Source organism: Neomonachus schauinslandi, chromosome 3 (assembly GCF_002201575.2).
Source record: "Neomonachus schauinslandi chromosome 3, ASM220157v2, whole genome shotgun sequence".
Taxonomy (NCBI): domain Eukaryota; kingdom Metazoa; phylum Chordata; class Mammalia; order Carnivora; family Phocidae; genus Neomonachus; species Neomonachus schauinslandi.
The window spans coordinates 91,900,014-91,923,435 of record NC_058405.1 but is presented as its reverse complement, the minus strand read 5'-3'; the positions used below and the strand labels follow the sequence as shown (position 1 = coordinate 91,923,435).

The following is a 23,422-nucleotide window of genomic DNA, read 5'->3' as shown; positions in this document are numbered from 1 at the left end:
CTTCTCTCCTAGTGAGAAACCTAACTACCAGTAGTATACTGATTTCTTTTTTTGAGACATCCTTAAATAGCTTCAGAATTGCTGTACCCATACCACTGTCAAAAAACAAATCTAAAGTTCAGTATTTCCCCACAGTTCTCTTCAGACTGAGAGTAAATAAAATACTAAGCTTAAAATTTACTTGGAGTGGTTCCTTTTTCTTCTATGTAATTATGGTATTCATTTGGTAGTAAATACATTTTGATTTTTCTAGATGTTGCCAGATTCCTCTTCATTGGAGATGAAATATATTTTTTTTTCCTTACAGCTTTATTGAGGTACATTTGATGCACAGTGAAGTACATTTATGCAAAGTGTTTGATAAGTTTTGGCACGTATACACCTGTGATATCAACACAATCAAGATTAATGATGGATATGTTCAATGTAGTTTTTTTTTTTTAATTCCTCTTATTATGAGTGTATTTTTGTATGTTTAAGAGCCATTTCTTTCTGTGAATGGAGTCTTATTTGTAGCATCCTCTGCCTTTTCAAGCAGGGCTGTTCACTTTTTTCATCTTTAAGAGGTTTTTAATGTATATTGGGGATATTAACTATATAGTATCAGTAACTTATAATGTAATGTCAGTAATGCATCTATGTAATATCAGTATCTCAGATCCACTTAGAACTACTTTGGTATAAGGTATGAATAATGAATCTAGTTTGTTTCCAAATGGTTCTCCTGTTATGTCAACACTCCTTTTTAAAAAATTCTACTGGAACAACTGAATGTTCATATAGAAAAGAATGAAATTGGACCCCTGTCTCACACCATGTAAAAAAAATGAACTTCAAATTGATCATAGACCCAAAATTAATAGCTAGAGGTATAGAAGTCTTAGAGGAGAACACAGGAGTAAATCTTTGTGGACCCAGTAGTAGTTTTTTAGATATGTCACCAAAAGCACCTGTGATAAAAAAAAAAAATTGGAATTCATCAAACATTAAAACTTGTCTGTTTCCAAGGATGCTGTCAAGAAAGTGAAAAGACAGCCCATGAAAAGGGAGAAAATATTTATAAGTTTTCTTGAGTTCTCTGGAATGACTTAATTTTTTCCCTACTCCAAAATTAGGTTTTAGCTTTCTATAGTCTTTCTAATCAATGACAACTTGTTCATCTGTTCCATTCCCTTCAAATTTCTCTCTCCTCCCCCCCTTTTTTTTTCTTGTAAGTGAATGTGATTTTGTGTCCTTATGTTGTCACTTTGGAGTGATTTTATGAGAGTGATTTTATGAGAAATTTAATTTCCTGGTTTTTTTTTTTTTTTAAAGATTATTTATTTATTTATTTATTTATTAGAGAGCGAGCGAGAGAGAAACAGCATGAGAGAGGAGAGGGTCAGAGGGAGAAGCAGGCTCCCCGCTGAGCCGGGAGCCCGATGTGGGACTCGATCCCAGGACCCTGGGATCATGACCTGAGCCGAAGGCAGTCACTTAACCAACTGAGCCACCCAGGCGCCCGGTTTTTTTTTTCTTTTTAAACATTCTTTGTAATTTTTTGTTTGTGAGTTCAACTTGCCTTATTTTAAACAGGTTTGTTTTCTTTCCTTCTTTTCTTATCCTTTCTAGTAAGGCAGTTTTGAAATTGCCCCAGCCTGAATTTCTGAAATCCTCAGCTCTGAGGAAGGTCTTACAGTAGGATCTTTTGGAGAAATTTCCTCTAGTCCTTAAGCCAGGATGTGGTGGTCTTATTGTTGGTTGCACAGATATTTCTAATTCTTTTTTTTTTTTTTAAGATTTTATTTATTTATTTGGGGGAGAGAGAGTAAGAGTGTGCAGGGGCAGGGGGACTGAGAAGCAGACTCCCCACTGAGCAGGGAGCCTGACCGGACACTGGGATTATGACCTGAGCCTAAGGCAGACAATCAAGGCAGATAATCAACCGACTGAGCCACCCAGGCGCCCCTGATATTTCTAATTCTTCCCTTCATTGCAGGCAAGCACTTTCTTTTCATTTGAAACTGGACTTGTGAATTGAGCTTTTTCAGCCTCTTCCTATCTAGAAAACACGGTACCTTTGTTTTAAGTAGTGAGTCTGACTCTTGTTTACTGTCTCACTTGAGGTGTCTTGGGTTTCATTCCTCCCAGGGAGAATTGGGTTTTTTTTACCTCAGTGCCTGTTTCCGCTTTCAGATTCCTGAGTTCCTCCTGGCTTAGCCCCAGTTCATTAATGGGAGTTGTTTTTGGAAGGGCCCGAATTCTCTGCTTTATCTTTCTTTTAATTACTGTATTCATCTATACAAGGTCAACTCTTCTTTTCCCTTTCTAGCCCTTCATTTGTACATATAAGAGTCATCTTTTTTTTTTTTTAAGATTTCATTTATTTATTTGAGAGTGAGAGCGAGAATGAGAGCACCAGCCGAGCCAGGAGACAGAGGGAGAGGGAGAAGCAGGCTTCCCACTGAGCAGGGAGCCCAATTTGGGGCTTGATCCCAGGACCCTGGGATCATGACCTGAGCCGAAGGCAGACGCTGAACTGACTGAGCCACTCAGGCGCCCCTAGAATCATCTTATTTTTAGTAATTGAAACAGACTTTAAGTTACAGAAAGTCTAGTTCTAATCTTATATCCAATTTAATGATTTCCCCTTCCCTCATGCTCATTTTGATAGGGATGGTGGTGGTTTGTTCTTTTAATCCTCACTCTTAGGCTTACTTTCAGGGTTGAAGAAGAAAGAGGAAAGGGGACAGTTTTACTTGAATGATGCTGTTGTAATCCAGCATGGTGTCATGGCCTGTATATAAGTGCCAGCTCTTTTGTGCTTAACTCTAATATGTTTTTTTTTTCAAAGGCCCTCATAGAACTGATCACTTCCTCACATAGGCAGTTTACTTCATATTTCACCTTTGGCAGCACTCTTCTTTCCTTTATTCCTGGCTCAGCTCTTGCTCAAGAGTACATTTGTATTGTGTTGATCATCTTACCTTGGTACATTGTCTCATGGGTGGAGTTCCATTGAATGGGCTTTAAGCAGGACTTCTGCTTGGCCCAAGGGAGCACATGCATTTTTTTTTTTCCTCTCAACTTTTTATTTTGGAAAACTTGAAACCCACAGAAAAATTGAAAGAATGGTGGATGAATAGCCATATACCCTACCCCTAGACTTTCTACCTGTTAATATTTTGCCTATTTGCTAACATTTATTTTCTTGGCTGAAATTATTGAGGATCATAATGCAGACATTATATTAGTACATCCCTAAATACTTCAGCATGTATCTCCAAAAATCAGACATTCTTGTACATATTTATCACACTCAAAGTTAAACAATGACATGATACTATTATCTAATACATAGGTGATACTCACATTTTCCCAAATGTTTCAGTAAATGCTGTTTATAGCTGTTTTTCTTCCTGATCCAAGATCCAATGAAGATTTAGTTTTTTTTTTTTTGAAGATTTTATTTATTTATTTTAGAAAGAGACAGGGAGAGCAGAAGGAGAGGTACAAGGAGACTCCACGATGAGCGTGGAGCCCAAAGCGTGGCTCGATTCCATGACCCTGAGATCATGACCCAAGCTGAAATGAAGAGTTGGATGCTTAACTGACTGAGCCACCCAGTTGCACCTTGTCCAACTGCTGGTCTTTTTTCTCCTTGTTATTAAGGTTGGCTCCAGTCAACTCATTGAGTTTAGACTTCTGTATGCTAAAGGAGGCACTGCCCTGCATGGGAAATATATTTACATATACTCCTAAACTTACACATTCATGTATCAGATAACCCCTGTGTTCCCTGATGTAAGCCTAGTAGTTTCTGATGTTCAGCAACCCCCTACCACAAAGTAAGATGCCATTCTCCCCTTTCACAGGTTCTTTTAGAGCCTCCATTTACTTGATGGTGATTTTGCAAAGCCCTACTCTCCTGGGGAGAAGAAGAGAAAAGTTAGAGTGCACTTGTATCCTTTAAGTTTTCTTGCAGAATGTTTTTGTGGAATTGTCTTTTATGGTCTTGATAATGTGGGATTCTCAGGTTCTTTTTTAGTAAGTCCTGCTCAGATCTTTAGAATGTGAGATGTGTTAATTCGCTAGGACTGCTGTTACAACTGGGTGACAACCAGAAATTTTGTCTCACAGTTCTAGAGGCTAGAAGTCCAAGAGATCAAGGTGTAGACAATATTGCTTGCTTCTGAGAGCTATGAGAAAGAACTTGTTCCATGCCTCTCACTAGTTTCTGGTGGTTTGCTGACAGTCTTTGGATTGCAGAAGCATCACCTGGTCTCTGCCTTCATCTTCATGTGTTCTCCTTGTGTAGGTATCTGTGTCCAAGTTTACCCCTTTCGTTAGGATGTTAGTCATATTCAATTAAGTATCTACCCTGCTCTCTGGTATGATCTCACCCTTACTTAACTAATTACATCTGCAGCCATCCTGTTTCCAAATAAGATCACATCCTGAGGTGCTACAGCCATCCTGTTTCCAAATAAGATCACATCCTGAGGTGTTAGGACTTTAACGTAAGAATTTGGGGGTGGGACACACACAATGTGGGTACTTTTTAACTCTGTTCTTCAGAAATTCTGAAACAGTTCAACATTCTTGTATATATGGGCTTCATTTAATTTCATATGAATGGTTTTTTCTTAGTTTTGTATGGTACAGACTGAATATTTGTGTCCCCCAAAGTCCATATGTTGAGAATTAATCCCCAGTGTGATGGTGTTTGGAGGTGAGGTTTTTGGGAGGTGATAAGGTCATGAAGGTGAAGCCCTCATGAATGGGATTAGAGCCCTTATAAAAAAGATTCCAGAGAGGATCCCTCATGCACTCCTCTTGTTGTGAGGATACACTGAAAAAAAAAATGGTCTCTGAACTAGAAAGCCAACCTTCACCAGACACCAAATCTGCCAGTGCTTTTTTTTTGGATTTCCCAGCTTCTAGAACTGTGAGAAATAAATTTCTGTTGTTGATAAGCCACACAGTCAATGTTATTTATGTTACAGAAGCCTGAATAGACTAAGGCACATAGTGTGTAGTTAAAAAAACTTCTGTCATGTGTTCATGTTGGGACCACGGGAGATGAACTACCACCAGTTATCACCATCTTTTGTCCAAAAACATTGCTATTCACATCTTTAAATTTTCATTTATTTATTTATGAAGATTTTATTTATTTGAGAGAGAGAATGTGTGCACGTGAGTGGGGGTAGGGGCAGAGGGGGAGTGCAGAGCCTGACGTGGGGCTCGATCTCACAACCCTGAGATCATGACCTGAGCTGAAACCAAGAGTCGGACGCTTAACCAACTGAGCTACCCAGGTGCACCCACATCTTTAAAAATTTATGATGAAAATTTCAAAATTACTTGAAGTATAGAGAATATATATAATGAAACTGCAATATGCTCATTAACCAGCTTCAACAAATTCTAATATTCCATATTTTTGCTTCCTCTGTTCTTCCTATCACCACCATCACTTCTTCTTTTGATGATGTTATTTAAAAAAAAAAATCCCACAAGTGACACTGATTCACTCTTAGGGAAGATAACAATTGGAACAATGGAAAAAGGCTTGAAAACAAGCTTATGAGATGGTTTTACACTAGTAGATTTTTATAGTGTTAGTGTTAAAGATGAAAAGTGCCTGAAATGCCTTTGCTCCAGTGGTTTCAGATTAGTTTTAGCCAAGAAATCCTTTGAATTAAATTTACCTGGAATTCTAAATAAACGTCCATAAGAAGATAATTGTGAGGAGACCAAAACACCACCACCGTTTCCATACCCATAGATAAGTCACATGTGTCTGGAATCCTTTGGGCTCTGTACCAAGGTAAAGTGATTTGTCCAAAGTTGTACAGCTGGGTGGTTTCAGAGATAGGACTGAGACACAGATCTCTTGTACAGAAATTCTTTTTGTTCTTACTACCTCTTTTAACAGTTTTCAAAAGAATTTTTGCTTACGTAAGGATCCCAGACACAAGATATGTAAGTGAAACATGGACTTCATTCTTCTAGGAAAAGCATGGAACCTTCTAAACAGTGGCAATTCCTTTGCTTTGCTCTAACTCAGTATTAGATCAACAAAATGGTCTAAGCTTTGAGCTTTCCCACAGCAGAGGAATTGGGTTGAGAGTCTCCGGTTCTTTAAAAAAAAAAAAAAACAATGCATTTAGAATACACTGGGTTTCTAAATGGAATTGTTTTCTTCATTTTAGTTTCTTGTTCGTTGCTAGTATACAGATATACAGTTGATTTTTGTATATGGATCTTGTATCTTGGCAACTATGCTGAACTAGGTAATATCTAGTTATCTAATTATCTAGTTATCTAATACATAGGTGATACATTTTCCCTAAATTCTGAGTTTAGCTAAGGTTTTTTTAACTTTATTGAGACATTTTTATATATTATAAAATTAATTTATTGTTAAGTGTACAATTCCAGGATTTTTAGAAATGTATGGAATTGCATAATCATCACCACAATCCAGTTTTAGAATGTTTTCATCATCCCAAAAAGTTCCCTTGTGCTGGTCTACACTTAAGTAATGCTCCTACCCTCCCACTCTCTCAGGCAACCACTGATCTATTTTCAGTTTCTATAATTGCTTTTTCTAGACATTTCATATAAATGGAATTATACAATATGCAGAGGTTTACTTCTGGCTTCTTTCATCTAACATAATGTGTTTTTTTTTTTAAGAATACTGTTTTTATTATTTTTATTTATTTTTAGGAAGAGGGAGAGAGGGAGGAAGGGCAGCAGTAGAGGAAGAGAGAGCATCTTAGGCAGGCTCCATGCCCAGTGTAGAGCCTGACATGGGGCTCGATCTCACAATCCTGAGGTCATGACCACAACCCTGAAATCAAGCTGAAATCAAGAGTCGGATGCTTAACCAACTGAGCAGGTGTGCCTGACGGTGTTTTTGAGTTCATCCATGGATCCTAGTATGTTCCTTTTAATTGCCAAGTAATAGTCCATTGTATGGATATACACAATTTGTTTATCTGTTCACAAGTTGGTGGAAATTTGAATTGTTTCCATGTCTGGGCTACTGTGAATAATGTTGTGAACATTCCTGTACATGTCTTTGTGTGGACATAAGGTATCATTTCTCTTGGATAGACTGCTAGGAGGAAAATTGCTGGATTGTATGATAAATTTACATTTTAACTTTTCGAGGAATTGGCAGACTGTTTTCCAGAGTGGAAATGCATGAGGGTTCCAGTGTCTCCACATCCTCTCTAACACTTGTTATTTTGTCTTTTTGATTATAGCCACTGTAGTGAGTGAATAGTGGTATCTCACTGTGGTTTTCATTTGCATTTTCTTGAGGGCTGTTGATGTTGAGAATCTTTTCTTTCTTTTTTTTTTTTTTTTAAGATTTTATTTATTTATTTGACAGAGAGAGAGAGAGACAGCGAGAGGGGGAAGATAAGCAGGGGGAGTGGGAGAGGGAGAAGCAGGCTTCCCGCTGAGCAGAGAGCCCGATGTGGGGCTCTATCCCAGGACCCTGGGATCATGACCTGAGCTGAAGGCAGATGTTTAACGACTGAGCCACCCAGGAGCCCTGATATTGAGAATCTTTTCATGTGCTTATCAGCTATTTCTGTATTGTCTGTGGAGAAATGTCTATTCAACCTTTTGCCCATTTTTATATGGGTTACTTGTCTTTTTATTATTGTTTTAAAGGAGTTCTTTGTATATTTTGGATTCTTGTCCTTTATCAGATTTATGATTTACAACAATTTTCTCCTAATCTTTGCCTTCTCTTTTCACTTCTATATCGTGTCTTTTTTTTTTTAAGATTTTATTTATTTTATTTGAGAGAGAGAGAGAGTGCATGCGAGCAGGGGGAGGGGCAGAAGGAAGGGGGAGAGAGAGAATCTCAAGCAGACTCCCTGCTGAGCGCAGAGCTCTATGTGGGGCGGGATCTCATTACCCTGAGATCATGACCTGAGCTGAAACCAAGAGTTGGATGCTCAACCAGCTGAGCCATCCAGGCACCCCCCATATAGTGTCTTTTAAAACTCAAACATCTTATTGTGATAAAGTCTAACTTATCAAGTTTTTTCTTTTATGGATTGTGCCTTTGGTGTCATATCCTAAGAACATTTTGCCAACCCAAACTCAGAGATATTTTTTCCCCTATGTTTTCATCAAATATTTGCAGTTTTAGCTCTTAATGCTTATGTCTATTAACCATTTTGATTTAATTTTTATGTATGGTGTGAGGTAAAGGTCGAATAACTTCATTTGCATATATATTTAATTGTCTTGGCACCATTTTTTGAAAAGATTATTCTTTTTTCCATTGATTTGTGTTGGCAAAAATCAGCCATGAATGAAATTCTGAGCTCTCAATTCTTTTCTTTGATTTACATGTCTATCTTTGTGTTGGTACCACTCTCTTGGTTACTGCGACTTATAGTAAGTTTTTAAGTCAGATGGTGTTTATCCTCCAACTCTTATTTTTTTCAAAAGCTATTCTAACTTTTTTGAATTTCTGTATAAATTTTAGGATTGGCTTGTCAATTTCTACCAAAAAAAAAGCCTGCTGGAAATTAGATTGTGAATGCATTAAGTTTGTAGATCAGTTTGGAAAGAATTGCCATCTTGACAATATTAGTGTTCCATTCCATGCATATGAAATGTGTTTTCATTTATTTAGATCACCATTAATTTATTTTAGTTTTAAGTGTATAAGTTCTGCCTGTCCTTTATTAAGTTTATTCTTAAGTTTTTATTCTTTGTGATATTATAAATGGAATTGTTTTAATTTCAACTTCCTATTGTTCATTGCATAGTATATAGATACACTTGATTTTTGTATGTTGATCTTGTATCCTTCAACTTTGCTGAACTTATTTATTACTTTCTAGGATTCTAGGAAATCTAAGATTCTATCATCTGCATGTAAAAACCTCTTTCTTTTTACCTCTTCCCTTCCAGTCTGGGTACCATTGATTTACTTTTCTATTCTTTTCCTTTTTAAAATTTTTTTCCTTACTGCATAAATTAGAAGCTTTAGTACAGTATTGAGCAGAAGTGGGAACAGTGAACATCCTTGTCTTGTTTCTGTCTTATGGAAGAAAGCATTCAATCATTTGTCATTAAATATGATCTTAGCTGTTGGTATTTTGTAAATGCTGTTATCAGATTAAGGATGTTCTTATCTATTCCTCATTTGTTAAGTTTTTTTTTTTAACCATGAATGGTGTTGAATTTGCCAAATGCATTTTCTGCCTCTATTGAGATGATCATGTGGTTTTCTTCTGCTAATATAATATATTACCTTAATTGATTTTGGAATGTTAAACCAACTTTGCATTCCTTGGGTAAATCCCACTTGGTCATGGTGGCCAATCCTTTTTATTTCTTACTTAATTTCTTGTTATGTCTTTGGTATGGTTCAGTATTAAGGTAGTAATGGTCTTCTAGGATGAGTCAGGGAATGTTGCCTCTTCCTCTGTTTCTGTAATAGTTTGTTGAAGATTGGCATTATTTCTTCTTTTAAATATTTGATAGAATTTACCATTTGGGCCTTAGTTTTTCTTTGTGAGATTTTTAATTACAAATTCAGTTTCTTTTATGTGTCTATTCAGATTTTGTGTCTTCTGTAGTAAGCTTTGGTCGTTTGTACCTTTCAAGGAGTTTTTCCATATCATCTAAGTTGTTGAATTTATTGGCATAAAGTTTCTCATGTTCCCTTATACCATTTTATTTATTTATTTTCAAGTAAGTTCTACAGCCAACATGGGGTTTGAACTCACGACCCCAAGATCAAGAGCTACATGCTCCACTGACTAAGCCAACCAGGTGCCCCTCTTATACCATTTTAATATATGTAGGATCTGTAATGATGTCTCCTTTCTTATTCCTGATATTGGTAAATATGTATTCTTTTTTTCCTTATCAGTTTAGCTAGAGATTATCAATTATGTTGAGCTTCTCAAAGAACTAGCTCTTGGTTTAATTTGTTTTCTCTGTTGTTTTTTCCTTTTGATCTTTGTTATTTTCTACCCTCCTCTTCCTTTGCATTTAATTTGTTCATCTCTTTGTAGTTTATCAAAGTATAAGCTTAGGTCACTGATTTGAGAACTTTATTCTTTTCTAATATAGATATTTAGTACTATAAGTAATTCCTCTAAGTATTACATTAGTGGGATCCTTAAAAATTTGAATATGTTATACTTTCATTTTCATTTAGTTCAAAATACTTTTCTAGTCTTCCCTTTGGTATCTTTTTCGAGCCATTTGTTAATTTAGCCTTATATAGTTTCCAAATGTTTGAGGATTTTCCAGGTATCTTTCTATTTTGGATTTCTAATTTAATTCTGCCCTGGTCAAAGAACATATATTTTGTATGACTTGAATCCTTTTGAATTTATTGAGTCTTATTTTATGGCCCAGAATATGGTCTTAGTGGTTATTTTGTGCGCACTTGAGAAAAACATGTATTTTGCTGTTTTGGGTATAGTGTTCTATAAATGTCAATAAGGTAAAGTTGTGGTTCGTGTTGTTCAAATCTACTATAACCTTGCTGATTTTCTGCCTGGTTGTTCTATCACTTATTGAAAGGGGGGTATTGAAATCTCCAATTGTAATTATTGATTTGTCCCATTACTCTTTGTAGGTCTTTCAGTTTTGGCTTCATGTATTTTGAAGCTTTGTCGTTAAGTTCATAAATATTTAGTATTATTCTCTGGATTAAGTGACTCCTTTATCCTGATAAAATGATCATCTTCATGTTAAGTACTGTTCTCTGCTCTGAGCTCTACTCTGATATCAATATATTTAGCCAGGTTTTCTTTCAACTAGTGTTAGCTTGATAGATCTTTTTCTGTCTTTTTATCTTCATTTTTTAATTTCTTTTCTGTCTTATTTTTAATCTCTTTGTTTCTTCATATTTAAATTGTTTAGATAGGCAGTATATAATTGGATTTTGCTTTTTAAATCTTAAATGACAATCTCTGCATTTAAATGTTAGACCATTTCCATGTATTGTGATTATTGCTGTGATTAAGTTTAAGTCTCATCTTTGTTGTTTTCTGTTTGTCCCATGTTATTCCTGTCTTCCTCTCTTTCTGTCTTCTTTTTTATTAATCAGGTTTTATTTAAAAAAAAATTCCATTTATGTCTTTTCTGTGTTTTTTTGTGTTTTGTGTTGTTTTTACTTTAATGGTTGCTTTAGCATATACAACTTACCCCAGTCTACATTTAAGGGATATTATACCGTTTCATAGTATAAGAACCTTACTGTAGGATACTTCCATTTCTACTCCCTAGCCTTTTTACTATCATTTGTCAAGCATTTTACTTTGTGTACATTATAAATCCCACTGTACATTGTTCATTTTACTTCTGCCTATAGGTTTTTCTTTAATGTTTTATTAGTACAGGTCTTTGGTCATGAATTTTTTTTTTTTTTTTTTTTTTTTTTTTTAAGATTTTATTTATTTATTTGAGAGAGAGAGTGAGAGAGAGAAAGAGCACAAGAGGGGGGAGCGGGAGAGGGAGAAGCAGACTCCCCGCCGAGCAGGGAGCCCGATGCGGGACTCGATCCCGGGACTCCAGGATCACGACCTGAGCCGAAGGCAGTCGCTTGACCAACTGAGCCACCCAGGCGCCCCGGTCATGAATTTTTTTGTATGAATGACTTTTTATTTTGATTTTTTTGCTTTATTAAGATATAATTCACATGCTCTAGCATTCACCATTTAAAGTGAACATTCAGTGTTTTTAGTACATTCATAGGATTATGCAGCCTTTATCACAGTTTTATTTTAGGACATTTTTGTCCCCCTAGAAGAAACCCCATACCCTTTAGCGGTTGTTTTGATCACAGTTCCTATTCACTCTTATAGGGGAGGTATCTCCTACCCTAAATATTACAAAATGGCTGAACATACAACACCCAACACTGGGCAGATGAAATAGCAATTTGTTAGTCACATATACTCATAGCTCAAGGGAGGGGAAAACCTCACAACATACAGGGCCATGTGGGTGTTCTACTTGGGAGCAAAGTGAATAAGCATGAGCTGTGGGAGGCAGGCATTATAGTAACATGAGGATGAGGTGACTCCTGGTTCCCACCCGAAGATGTAATTGCTTGTTTGAATAATTTCACAGGCCAGCAGGGAAGTAAAACTCATTAAGAACTAGGTAGAATGCAGCTGGTACAGCTAGATGGGGAACTTTTCTTTTTTTTTAAAGATTTTATTTTTAAGTAATCTCTACACCCAACATGGGGCTCAAACTCAAACCCCAGGATTAAGAGTTGTATGCTCGGGCGCCTGGGTGGCTCAGTTGGTTAAGCGACTGCCTTCGGCTCAGGTCATGATCCTGGAGTCCCTGGATCGAGTCCCGCATCGGGCTCCCTGCTCGGCAGGGAGCCTGCTTCTCCCTCTGACCCTCCCCCCTCTCATGTGCTCTCTCTCATTCTCTCACTCTCAAATAAATAAATAAAATCTTTAAAAAAAAAGAGTTGTATGCTCTACTGACTGTGCCAGCCAGGTGCCTGGGGATCTTTTCCACTGGATGGGAGTGAGGGGATTGGAAGCAGCATATCTGGTAAGAGCAAGGGAATGCTTGATTAGGTGTTTGGGGCCCTGTGAGGCCCAAGGTGTCAAGGCAGCACTTAATACTGAATCTTAATTTCATGGCTCACCCCACAGCAGTCAGTCTGCATTCTGCCTTGTCTCCTCCTCCAGCCCCTGGCAGCCACAGATCTACTTTCTGTCTTTATGGATTTGCCTATTCTGGACAGTGGACTCATAGGTGGTATTTTGTGTCTGGCTTTTTCCCCTTAACATCATGTTTTCAAGGGTCATCCATGTTGTAGCATGTGTCAGTACTTCACACCTTTTTATTGCTGATTAAGAATCCATCCTATGGTTATACCACTTTTTATTTCTCCATTCCTCAGTTGATGGGCATTTGAGTTGCTTCCACTTTTTGGCTGTTACGAAGAACGCTGCTGTGAACATTTGTGTACACATTTTTTTGTGGATGTATGTTTTTGTTTTTCTTAGGTATATGCCTAACTTTTCCTTTGTTCTTTAAATAAGTTTTTTTTTTTCCTGGATGTAAAATTTGGGTTGTTAATTTTTTTTCTTTCAGTGATTTCAAGATGTTCCCCTTCTGCCCTCCAGTGTGCATTATTTCTGATGAGAAATCTGCTGTCGTCTTTATCTTTATTCCTTTGAACATATGTCTTAGGCTGCTTTTAAGATTTTCTTTTTATCATTGGTTTTAGGCAGTTTGATTGTGATGTGCTTTGGTGAGTTTCCTTCATATTGTTTGTGTTTAGGGTTTGTTGAGATTCTAGGATCTATGAGTTTACAGTTTTCATCAAATTTAGAAAATCCTCAGCCATTATTTCTTTAAAAATTTGTTTGGTCCCATTCCCACTTTGGGACTCCAGTTATTCATACAGTACACTGCTTGAAGTTGTCCCACAGCTAACTGAGATTCTTTTCATTTTGGGGGGATTCTTTTTTCTCTGTGTGTTTTATTTTGTATAATTTGTATTGCTGGGCTTTCAAATTCAGTACCTTTTCTAATGTCAAATCTGCTGTCAATCCCATTCAATGTATTTTTCATCTCCATTATCTCAAGAAGTTTGATTTGGGTCTTTTATATTTTCTATGTCTCTGCTTAACTTCGTGAACATATGGAATACAGTTATAGCTGTTTTAATGTCTTTCTCTGCTAATTCTAATGTTAGTTTCTATTGATTGATTATTCTCTTAAATACGGGATATTTTTTTTCTGCCTCTTTGCATTCCTGGTAATTTTTCAGTGGGTGCCTGACATTTTGAAATTTCCTTTGTTGGATGCTAGGTAATTTTATGTTCCTCTAAATCTTCTTGAGCTTTGTTTTAGGATGCAGTTATTACTTGGAAACAGTTTGGTCCTTTCAAGTCTTACTTTTATGATGTGTTAGGTGGGTCTGTTGCAATTATTCTCCACTACTGAGGCAAGACCTTTCTGAATATTCAGTGCCTTGTGAATTATGTGTTTTTACAGTGTGGAAACAGGCACTGTGGCCCATTGTAAGTGCCTCTAGTTCTCTCCCCAGCCAAATGGAGAGACGAAATCCCTGTTGGATGGTTCTTTCCCCAGCCTCAGGGAGTTTCCTCACACATGTTCTCTGATCATTGCTCTGCTGAATACTTTTGGGGGACCCTCTGCAGATCCTTAGGATTCTCTCTGTGAAATACTGCTTTCTCCCTTCTGGTACTCTCTCTCATGACTCTGGCTCCCTTAGTCTTTCTAGACTCTCAGCCTCATCTTCTCAGCTAAGGGACTCCTCCATGTTCTGCCTCATTTCACCTTTTCTGCACCCACTGCGTGGAAATTCTCTCAAGGCTGTCATAGGGCTTACCCTTTTGTTTCTCGAATCTCTGTTATCTGATGTCTAAATATCTTGAAAATAGTTTCTTTTTCTCCCCTTTGGTTATTTCAGGGTGGAGGGGATGCTAAATCAAGTCCCTTTTGCACCATTTTTGGCTGGGAAAGAAGTCTACCCAAAAGGTTTTGACAGATGACTAAACCAGTTGGGATATGACCTCTTACGTGGATTTTTCTTTTTTAACAGGTATTTTTGTTAGTATTTAAATTCATGATAAATTTCTTGGGCTAAGTTAGTTTTCTTTCACCCTTACAGCTTGCCTCTGAATATTGATTTGCTAGATAGTCCAGACTTATTGGAAACAACCATTGATGATGTAATTGGGGCACCTGACACTCTGGAAATACCGCAAGCACCAGATGAAGTTAACATAGTCACCAGGCAAACTGGATTGGAAGGAACTAAAGAGGAATGTGGGAGTAAGTAAATGTTCTGTGTAACATCAGGGACAATTTTTATTTTATATCTCTTTAAAATTAGCTATTTAAATCTGTTTCTTCAAGAATATTATGCAATAGTTGAATTTTAAAATTTAATGAAGAATAGGTATGCCTTCTTTTTTGGCTTGAGGGTCCATTGAAATAGTTAAGATCACACAATTAGGACAATTAAACATTTGTATCATTTATAAGTCATTAAACATTCATGAATTTTCAGACATGCTTTTTACTTTGTTTCTTGGATGAAAATTAGGAGAAAAAGGCTTCCTTAAAGATTTTTCTATAGCACAGGATTTAATAAATGTTTGACTATTCCACTGGCTCCTAGAAAATATTTTGTTATTAATGAGGAATGTTGTTCCCCGGACCTGCAAAAATACGTAATCCAGGAAGAGTGCTGCTTTTCTTAACTTTTTAAAAGGTTAAAAGGGAACAATAAGTTGCATATTGAAAATTTCTATGTATTTGTGAATTTGGTTTGATTTAGTAAAGCATAAACTGCCTTTAAATAGGAGCTTTCTATTGAATCTCAGTGTAATATGTGTTCATTTAAAAGCACCTCGTATTTATGTGGCTATTGCCAATTTTGATTTCTCTCACTGAAGTCAGACACCATCTTTAAACAGCTCATAGGGAACTGCCAGCGAGTACGCTCTTGTCTCTAAAGAGCATAGAATACAGCAATGGTAGGTAGTAATTTAAAATAGAAAGTGTTAATGAAAAGTTACTCAGCGCTTCTGCTTAATAGAACATGCTTAAGTATTACTGCTAATTGGCTTTAAAAATTTATTCCTTTGTTCCTTAAGTAATCACTACAAATAGATAGTGAAGCAAGTGTTCTTAGCCCGAAGCAGGACTAGCTTAATACAGGGTATTTCCAGGGTTAAAATAAAAATAGTCTTCCTTATAGAGGTGGCAGTATTGATTTTATATGTACATTCCATTTTGTATCCATTATACGAATGCAAAAAAAAAATTTTTCCTCTCTTTCAGTACTGCCATAGCATAGTGTTAGCAAACCACGTTTATTTAGTATATACTTTACAGGAAATTGCTTTGGTTTTGGAGAACATGGTAGAATGAACTTAGGCAAATGCCTAGGAAAGAAAGGAGCAAGTAAGATGTAATAACTCTCCAAATATTGGAAAGCCTGATATATCAAAGAATTTATTTTATGGTGCTTTATTGGTGAATCTTGGATCAGCAACTTCAAAGGATAGGGAAGCAGATTTAGAATCAGTATAGAGGAGACTTTTAAAAATCTTTCTGCCATATATCAGAAATAGATACATAATAGTGAGTGAGTCCCCTCATTACAGAAGGTACTCAAGCAGAGCTTAAATGACATTAAAGTTGTGACAGAAGAAATTATTGGGTAGTGTGGTGGTTTCATTAATAAGACTTAGTTCAGATTTATAGCATTTGTTCAAAGTCATTCAGTGAAAATAGAGTGTTTTGATATTAAGAATTAAGGTCTTATAATCCTGGTATCCAATTTATTCTGTATTTTCTTTTGGCTATAATGTCAAAATCCTGATTCACATGGGTAAGTAGTTATAAATAGTTAACTTTTTAAAAAATAGCTTATCCTATTATTTTAGGATTTTCCTCAGCCAAACAGAAGTAGCACAAGAAGCTTTATTTCAACCAGAAAACCCCCCAAAACCCAATTTTGGGGGTTTTAATTTTTTGGGTATGTATTGGCATAAGCTAAAATATTCATGGTCTCAACATCATCATGTTAAAATTTAGTATTGCATAATTTGAAGCATTAAGAAAACCAGGAGGAAAAAAAAAACCAGGAGATGGCAATTAAGTATGTAATTGGAGGCACCTGGGTGGCTCAGTCGGTTAAGTGTCTGACTCTTGATTTGGGCTCAGGTCATGATCTCACCTAAGATTGAGCTCCATGATGGGAGTGGAGCCTGCTTAACATTCTCTCTCTGCCCCTCCCGCGACCCCCTCTTTAAAAAAGGATGTAAACGAGTATGGAAGATTTTGTGAAAATCAGTGTTGAATTCGTGATTCTCAGTTTTGTACATTAAAATCACCTGGAAAGTTTTAAAAACTACCAGTACCAGAAACCTACCTCTGGAAATTCTGTTATCATGGTTCTAGGATCAGCTCTGGGAATCAGTATTCCTTAAAAGCTCCACATCTGATTCTAATGTGTAGCCAAGAGAGGGATCCACTGAGTTAATTAATGGACACTTTTATAAGATCTCTTTGACCAGGAGAAAATGATTTCATAATTTTTCCCTCCTTTTTACTGGATTAAATAGAAATTACTAGGCATTCAACAGCTTTTTTTTTTTTTTTTTTTTAAAAGATAATTTTAAAAATTTAAACTCATGCCAAATTCTTCCCTCCACGGTAAGATTTTTGGAGTGGTTAATTTTTTTTTTTAAAGATTTTATTTATTGGATGCCTGGGTGACTCAGTTGGCTAAGCGTCTGCCTTTGGCTCAGGTCATGATCCCAGGGTCCTGGGATCGAGTCCCACATCGGGCTCCCTGCTCCTTGGGGAGTCTGCTTCTCCCTCTGCCCCTCCCTCCATTCATTCTCTCTCTCTCTCAAATAAGTAAATAAATTTTTAAACAAGATTTTATTTGAGAAAGAGAGAATAAGTGAGGGGGAAGGGCAGATGGAGAGGGAGAAGCAGGCTCCCCAAGGAGAAGCAGGCTCCCTGGTGGGCAGGGAGCCCGATGCAGGGCTTGATCCCAGAACCCTGGGATCATGACCTGAGCCAAAGGCATACACTTAACCTACTGAGCCACCCAGGTGCCCCTAGAGTGGTTAATTTAAATAGAGTTCATTTAAAGCTGAATTGTGTTTAATATATTATCTTTTCAATGGTTAGAGAAACTTATTTGTAATGTGTTTTGCAGCTAGGCAGAACATAATAAAGACAAAAGGCTTGTCCTGCATCACACCTTGTGTTATCAGTATATACTCTGTTGAATCAGTGAATGAATAAATGTATGTCCTTCATCTGTTTGCTCCACAGAAGTGTAGTTTTAGGCAGTGTATAGTCAGGGCTAAGGAAAGAAAGTGGCAAAGTACTGAGGTTCGGCAGGAGGCGCTTGCATTGTGGTTATGGAAGAATCATGTCACAGGTGTTCTCTGCCTTTTCTTGGTATCTTTTGGCTTGTAAGCCTTCTTAACTACACATGCTATTGAGATTCCATATCTATTGGCTTTCTACGAGTGGTATAGATACAAGGCAATGTTCCTGTAATTTAGGTTAACTCTTAAATAGTTACCTGGTTATAGAAAGAAAATATATTTATCCTGTGGTCTTATGGTTTATTCCATTTAATTATTGATAACTAGTATTGGGGAAAAAACTTAAGTGTATGCCTTCACACAGCTGTAACAGCCTGGCAGACTAAGAGGCCATGTTGCCATTTTTTCCAGCATTAAAAGATGCCTCACAGAAGCTCAAACACCTTGAGATGGAAAGCAGTCCATTGCCGTCTTCACGTCCCAACATGGATGTCAACATCAACAGCCAGGTATTCCGATTGCTCCTTCGTATACCTGCAGACATCTCCAGACCTCCGAGAAAGCCCTGCTTTCCAAAGCTGATACTTTCTCTTTCCTTTTTCTGGGGAATGTGTGTGTGCCGACTTCTTTCAGACCTATTTCAAAGGCACAATTCATGGATGTTCATGGATGTTCAGGAGGAGAGGAGGAAACTCAGGCAGTGATAGGAACTGTAAGGTCATCTCTTGAGTGTTTTGCAACATGCATGCAAAGTGTTGTGGCTGCTTTAAACTTATTTTGATTTAGCTCATCCTTTTCCTAATTCTGTTCAATAGGTCTTGATGTAGTTGAAGGTGACAGCCTTTTAAAATTACAGAAGGATTTGAGGCACTTGGGTGGCTCAGTTGGTTGAGTGTCTGACTCTTGGTTTTGGCTCAGGTCGTGATCTCGGAGTTCTGGGATCGAGCCCTGCACTAAGTGGGGAGTCTGCTTGAGATTCTCTCCTCTCCCTCAGTCCCTTCCCCCGTGCCCCCAGGCCCCACGTGCACACTCTCTGTCTCTCAAATAAATACAAATAAAATTACAGAAGGATTTGTTTGAAAGGGAGCTGCTCTGTCATATAAACCGGGAAGAAAATGGAACTTGAGATGCTTCAGCTTTGTTCTTCATAATTTACACCACCCTGTGCCCTTGGAGTTTTAGGTGTGGGGTGGGGGGTGCATACCAATTTAACCAACTAAACTTCAGTTAATTGCTTGAGTGTAATTTAAAATTTTTCTTAAATAACTTACAGGGATAATTAAGGTAAATCAAATGAGATAAAAATAATTCATTGTATCTGCTACTAGATGTCCCTACTAAATGTAAGAGTAAATTTTAGATAATGATCTAGAGACACCCTTTTTTCCCTATATATAGACAACAGATAACAAGGATCTGTTGAATGAATTTTGTTTTGATTTTAAAGAGGAAAAGGGATCAGCTGATTTGCAGTGTTGTTTCATCCTTGGATAACTAACTGGAATTTCTTCAGAGATCAGTATGATGTGTAAAGAGTGATTTTCTTCTTTCTTGTCGTTGTTCAAGCTGTCCTTTTGAATCCAAGTTGTTTCTTTTTCTTTTTCTAATATGTTTTTGCTTAGAAATGTCTTTTAGAAGCTGATTAAATTCCAGAAAGACTTTCATTTTCTTTTTTTTTTTTTAAGATTTTATTTATTTGTCAGAGAGAGTGAGATAGCACAAGCAGGGGAAGTGGCAGGCAGAGGGAGAAGTAGGCTCCCTGCTGAGCAAGGAGCCTAATGCGGGACTCGATCCCAGGATACTGGGATCATGACCTGAGCCAAAGGCAGACATTTAGCCAACTGAGCCACCCAGGTGTCCCAAGACTTTCATTTTCATTACCCCTCCGTATTTTTCGATTGTATTTGTGTGTTTGCTTTCATTTTGTGTTGTTTTACTATCTCTGTAAGTAGAAGAATACAGGGTCAGAGACAGTTTATTGAAAGCTTTAGATGAAAGTTTTAGGTGGTTAGCAATTAATTAGAGAAAAATTTAATGGAGGACTGGAATGATCCTGAAGGAGAATGATGACTGGTGAATCTTGGTGGGTGTAAGGTGGGGTCCTGGGATCGAGCCCTGCGTTGGGATCCCTGCTCAGCGGGGAGTCTGCTTCCCCTTCTGCCCCTCATCCTGCTCATGCTCTCTCTCTAATAAATAAATAAAAGCTTAAAAAAACCCCTTTGTGTATATTTAGTAAAAGTATAAGGTAAATTGTGTCTAATCTTCTAAAGCAGAATTCTTAATTTGCAGATCATGGATCTATTCATGAATAATTATGAGGAGGGCCTTAAGCTCTATGAAATTGAATACATATTCTTTGTTTTATTTTTTTCTAAGGTTTTATTTATTTATTTGACAGAGAGAGAGCATGAGCAGGCAGAGGAGCAGGCAGAGGGAGAGGGAGAAGCAGACTCCCTGCTAAGCAGGGAGCCCGATGCAGGGCTCGATCCCAGGACCCTGAGATCATGACCTGAGCCGAAGGCAGATACTTAACCGACTGAGCCACCCAGGTGCCCCTTGAATAAATACTCTTGTCATTGATTCATTTATATATTTTTTTCTGAAAAGTGGATCCTTATTTTGTTAAATTCTCAAAAGGCTCCATGACTCAAGAAAAGAATGAACCATCACCAACCTTAAAACAACTCCTTGCATCTCTCTAAGGTATTAAAAATTACTTTGGTTAAAAGGTTTGTGTATATATTTTTTAATCCAACCGTTTCAGTGTTGGATCTCTCAGAATTAGGACCTCTTGTAAGAATGTACCATGTTTCCTTTAGATTTTACTGTTTACACTATTTCTTCACCTTGGTTGTTTGACTGTGTAAGTGCCCTGCTGAAAGATGTTCACATTTCCCAGCCAAGATTGTTTTAAGAGTCATTTCAAGTCTGCATCTGGTGGCATTCTGCCTGGAACTTAGGCCGACTTTGGACCAACTTTAACCTCTCATATAAGCTCTCCTATAAGCTGACTCTGACAGCCAAGGCTTCTCTACAGTAGAGTTGAAGTAGCCACAGTCATTTCAGATCAGGTCTCGTTTGGGGTATTTAGGAATCAGGGTGTCCTTTTAATTCTTTTGGTCATCAGTTTGCCACATTTTGACCATCCATGGCAGTCCTATCAGCGGCATAGTAACTGGCTGCCACTAGAATTATGTGCTATAATAAAATAATGTGAAAATATTTTAAAGCTGTTACACTCAACTTGTATTTCAGTAATTTTTTTTATGTACTCATACATCATAATTATAGAAAATAGATTTAAAGAAGCAGGAAATTTTAAATCTTCCATTATTCACTACTAAGAGATAACTGCAGTTAACATTTTTAAGATAAATATTTCCAAACTTTTAAATGTGATATGTGTAAATATTTTCAAACATTTGGAATATTGGATAAATATTTCCAAATATTTAAATGTGTATTTTTAAAAATAAAAATGCAGTGATACTGCTTTTTAAAATTAATCAATTATAAATATCTTTCTTTATTTTGAGGGCATATTACAGATAGTAGTTAAATTGTGTCACCACTGTGTTTACTCCGTTACCTGTTGGACACTTAGATTATTGCTAATTTTCACTGTCATCATCAATGCTGTGACAGACAACTTTCTAAATAAATATCTGCCATCATCTGATTATATTCCTGGGAAGGAAGTAGTAGGTTAAAGTATAGGCAATTTTAAAGCCTTTATACTTTTGCAAAAATTGAAAGATGGTAACAATTTATACTTTTACCTGTGATGTGTGTGTTGAATTCTTTTTTACGTTTGTAGTACAGACAAAAAGAAATCTCTGCTTATGTCAAGAGGGAGGTTGCTCTGAGAATCCTATAATGTGCAAATATAAATAATTAACAAGTAATTTCAACTCTGTAACATAATTTACTCTGAAAAGAAGATGTCAAAGTATTTGAATTAGCCATGATTTTCCCCCAGCTTTATTAAGATATAATTGACAAATAAAATTGTAATATATTTAACATAAATAAGTTAAGTATCAGTTGTAGTGCAGATAATTTAAAATACTTTTTTTTTTTTTCTTTTAAGTAGGCTTCACGCCCAGCGTGGAGCCCAATGTGGGGCTTAAACTCATGACCCCGAGATCAAGACCAGAACTGAGGTCAAGAGCTAGGTGCTTAACCACCTGAGCCATCCAGGCACCCCAGACTTACTTCTTAATTTGCTTCGTTCCATTTATTTCTTTTCATAATGGTTTATTTATATTGTTTTCATGGTGATCTTCACTGACTGGACTTGTGCTTTGTTCTGTCATTTTCATAGTCTATACCTGAGAGTGACTATTTGTGACTATATAACATAATTCCAAACAAAATCATCTACCTGGTGACAGCTCCAGAATTGCAGGGATTATTAGCCTGTGTAGGGCCTAACCTAAAACCCAGTTGAATTACAGCAAACAGCACGTTTTCCATGTGTGATTTCATTCAGGCATTTGTCCTGAATGATGTAGTCAGTTACTCAGTTGCTTTAAAGACAGGAAATGGGGCTAGATGATTTCTAGAGATCCCTACCAATTCATATTTCGTGTTTGTGATTATTGTGTCTTAGTTTGAAACTGCATGTGGGAGGTGACTATTCTTGGAACAGGATATGACTATTTAAGACACGTGATTTCCTGGTTGTCTGAACTTTCATCAACCACTTTCCTCTTTCCATATAACTATATCCCATCAGAGTTGCTTACAGTATATTTTTAATATCTAGGAGGAGGTGGTGAAGTTGACTGAAAAATGTCTTAATAATGCCATTGAGAGCCCAGGATTGAATGCCAGGAGAGTTCCTCCTAACTTGAAGAGTAACATTTTGAAGGCCCAGGTAGAAGCAGTGCATAAGGTAAGCTGCCTTTAATGGGGATAGTCCTGATGAAGGGAAAAGAACATGAGACTTAAGGCTGAGAGACCCAAAGACACATATGTACATAAGTGTTAAAAGAAGAGTGACCTAGCTAGTGATTGGAGATAGAAAGTAGTACCCAGACACATGCTAAAGATGGCAGAATGCCTTCCTGAGTCTGAGTACAAGCTAGATTAAGAGGGGGCAGTCATGGGATAAAAAGTTGAAAGTAAAGACCCGCTAGGGCATAAGAAGTCCTTTTTTTTTTTTTTTTTTTTTTAAGTCAAATGCCTATAGACATGAGTCCCTAATCTTTGCCACTTGTATAGCCAGAAAATCTAATGACTTTGAGGTTCCTATCAACACTAAGTCTGTGGTTTTAGGTCTTTCTTTAGCCATCTGCTATTCCCCACCACCCATCTGCCCCCAGTTTGGCGGAGTTGTTTGTAACAAGTGTGACAGTTACAAGGTGAAGGAGTTGGCTGTGACATTGTGAAGCATGCAGTGGGGAGAGACCAGCCCCCATGAAGTTTATGGCATCCATGTTCTCAAAGTCAGTTTTTCCTTGGTGCTTCCTGACTTTCAGACTTACCGTCCATACTAAAATCAGGACAGAAGCCCATCTCACCAAATCATGTTATCAACTAGAATTTCAAAATATCCTGTTGTTGAGAAGATG

General features: G+C 37.1%; 1 protein-coding gene across 1 annotated transcript in view; it reads left to right on the top strand.

Annotated features, from left to right (window-relative positions):
* Positions 1-23,422, top strand: part of EPB41L5 (erythrocyte membrane protein band 4.1 like 5) — a 135,276-nt gene that overhangs the window by 92,062 nt on the left and 19,792 nt on the right. Inside the window, exons 17-19 of the mRNA XM_044913589.1 lie at positions 14,657-14,820; positions 18,258-18,355; positions 22,615-22,743. Of these exons, the coding sequence (XP_044769524.1) occupies positions 14,657-14,820; positions 18,258-18,355; positions 22,615-22,743 (391 nt within the window). The remainder of the gene's footprint in view (positions 1-14,656; positions 14,821-18,257; positions 18,356-22,614; positions 22,744-23,422) is intronic.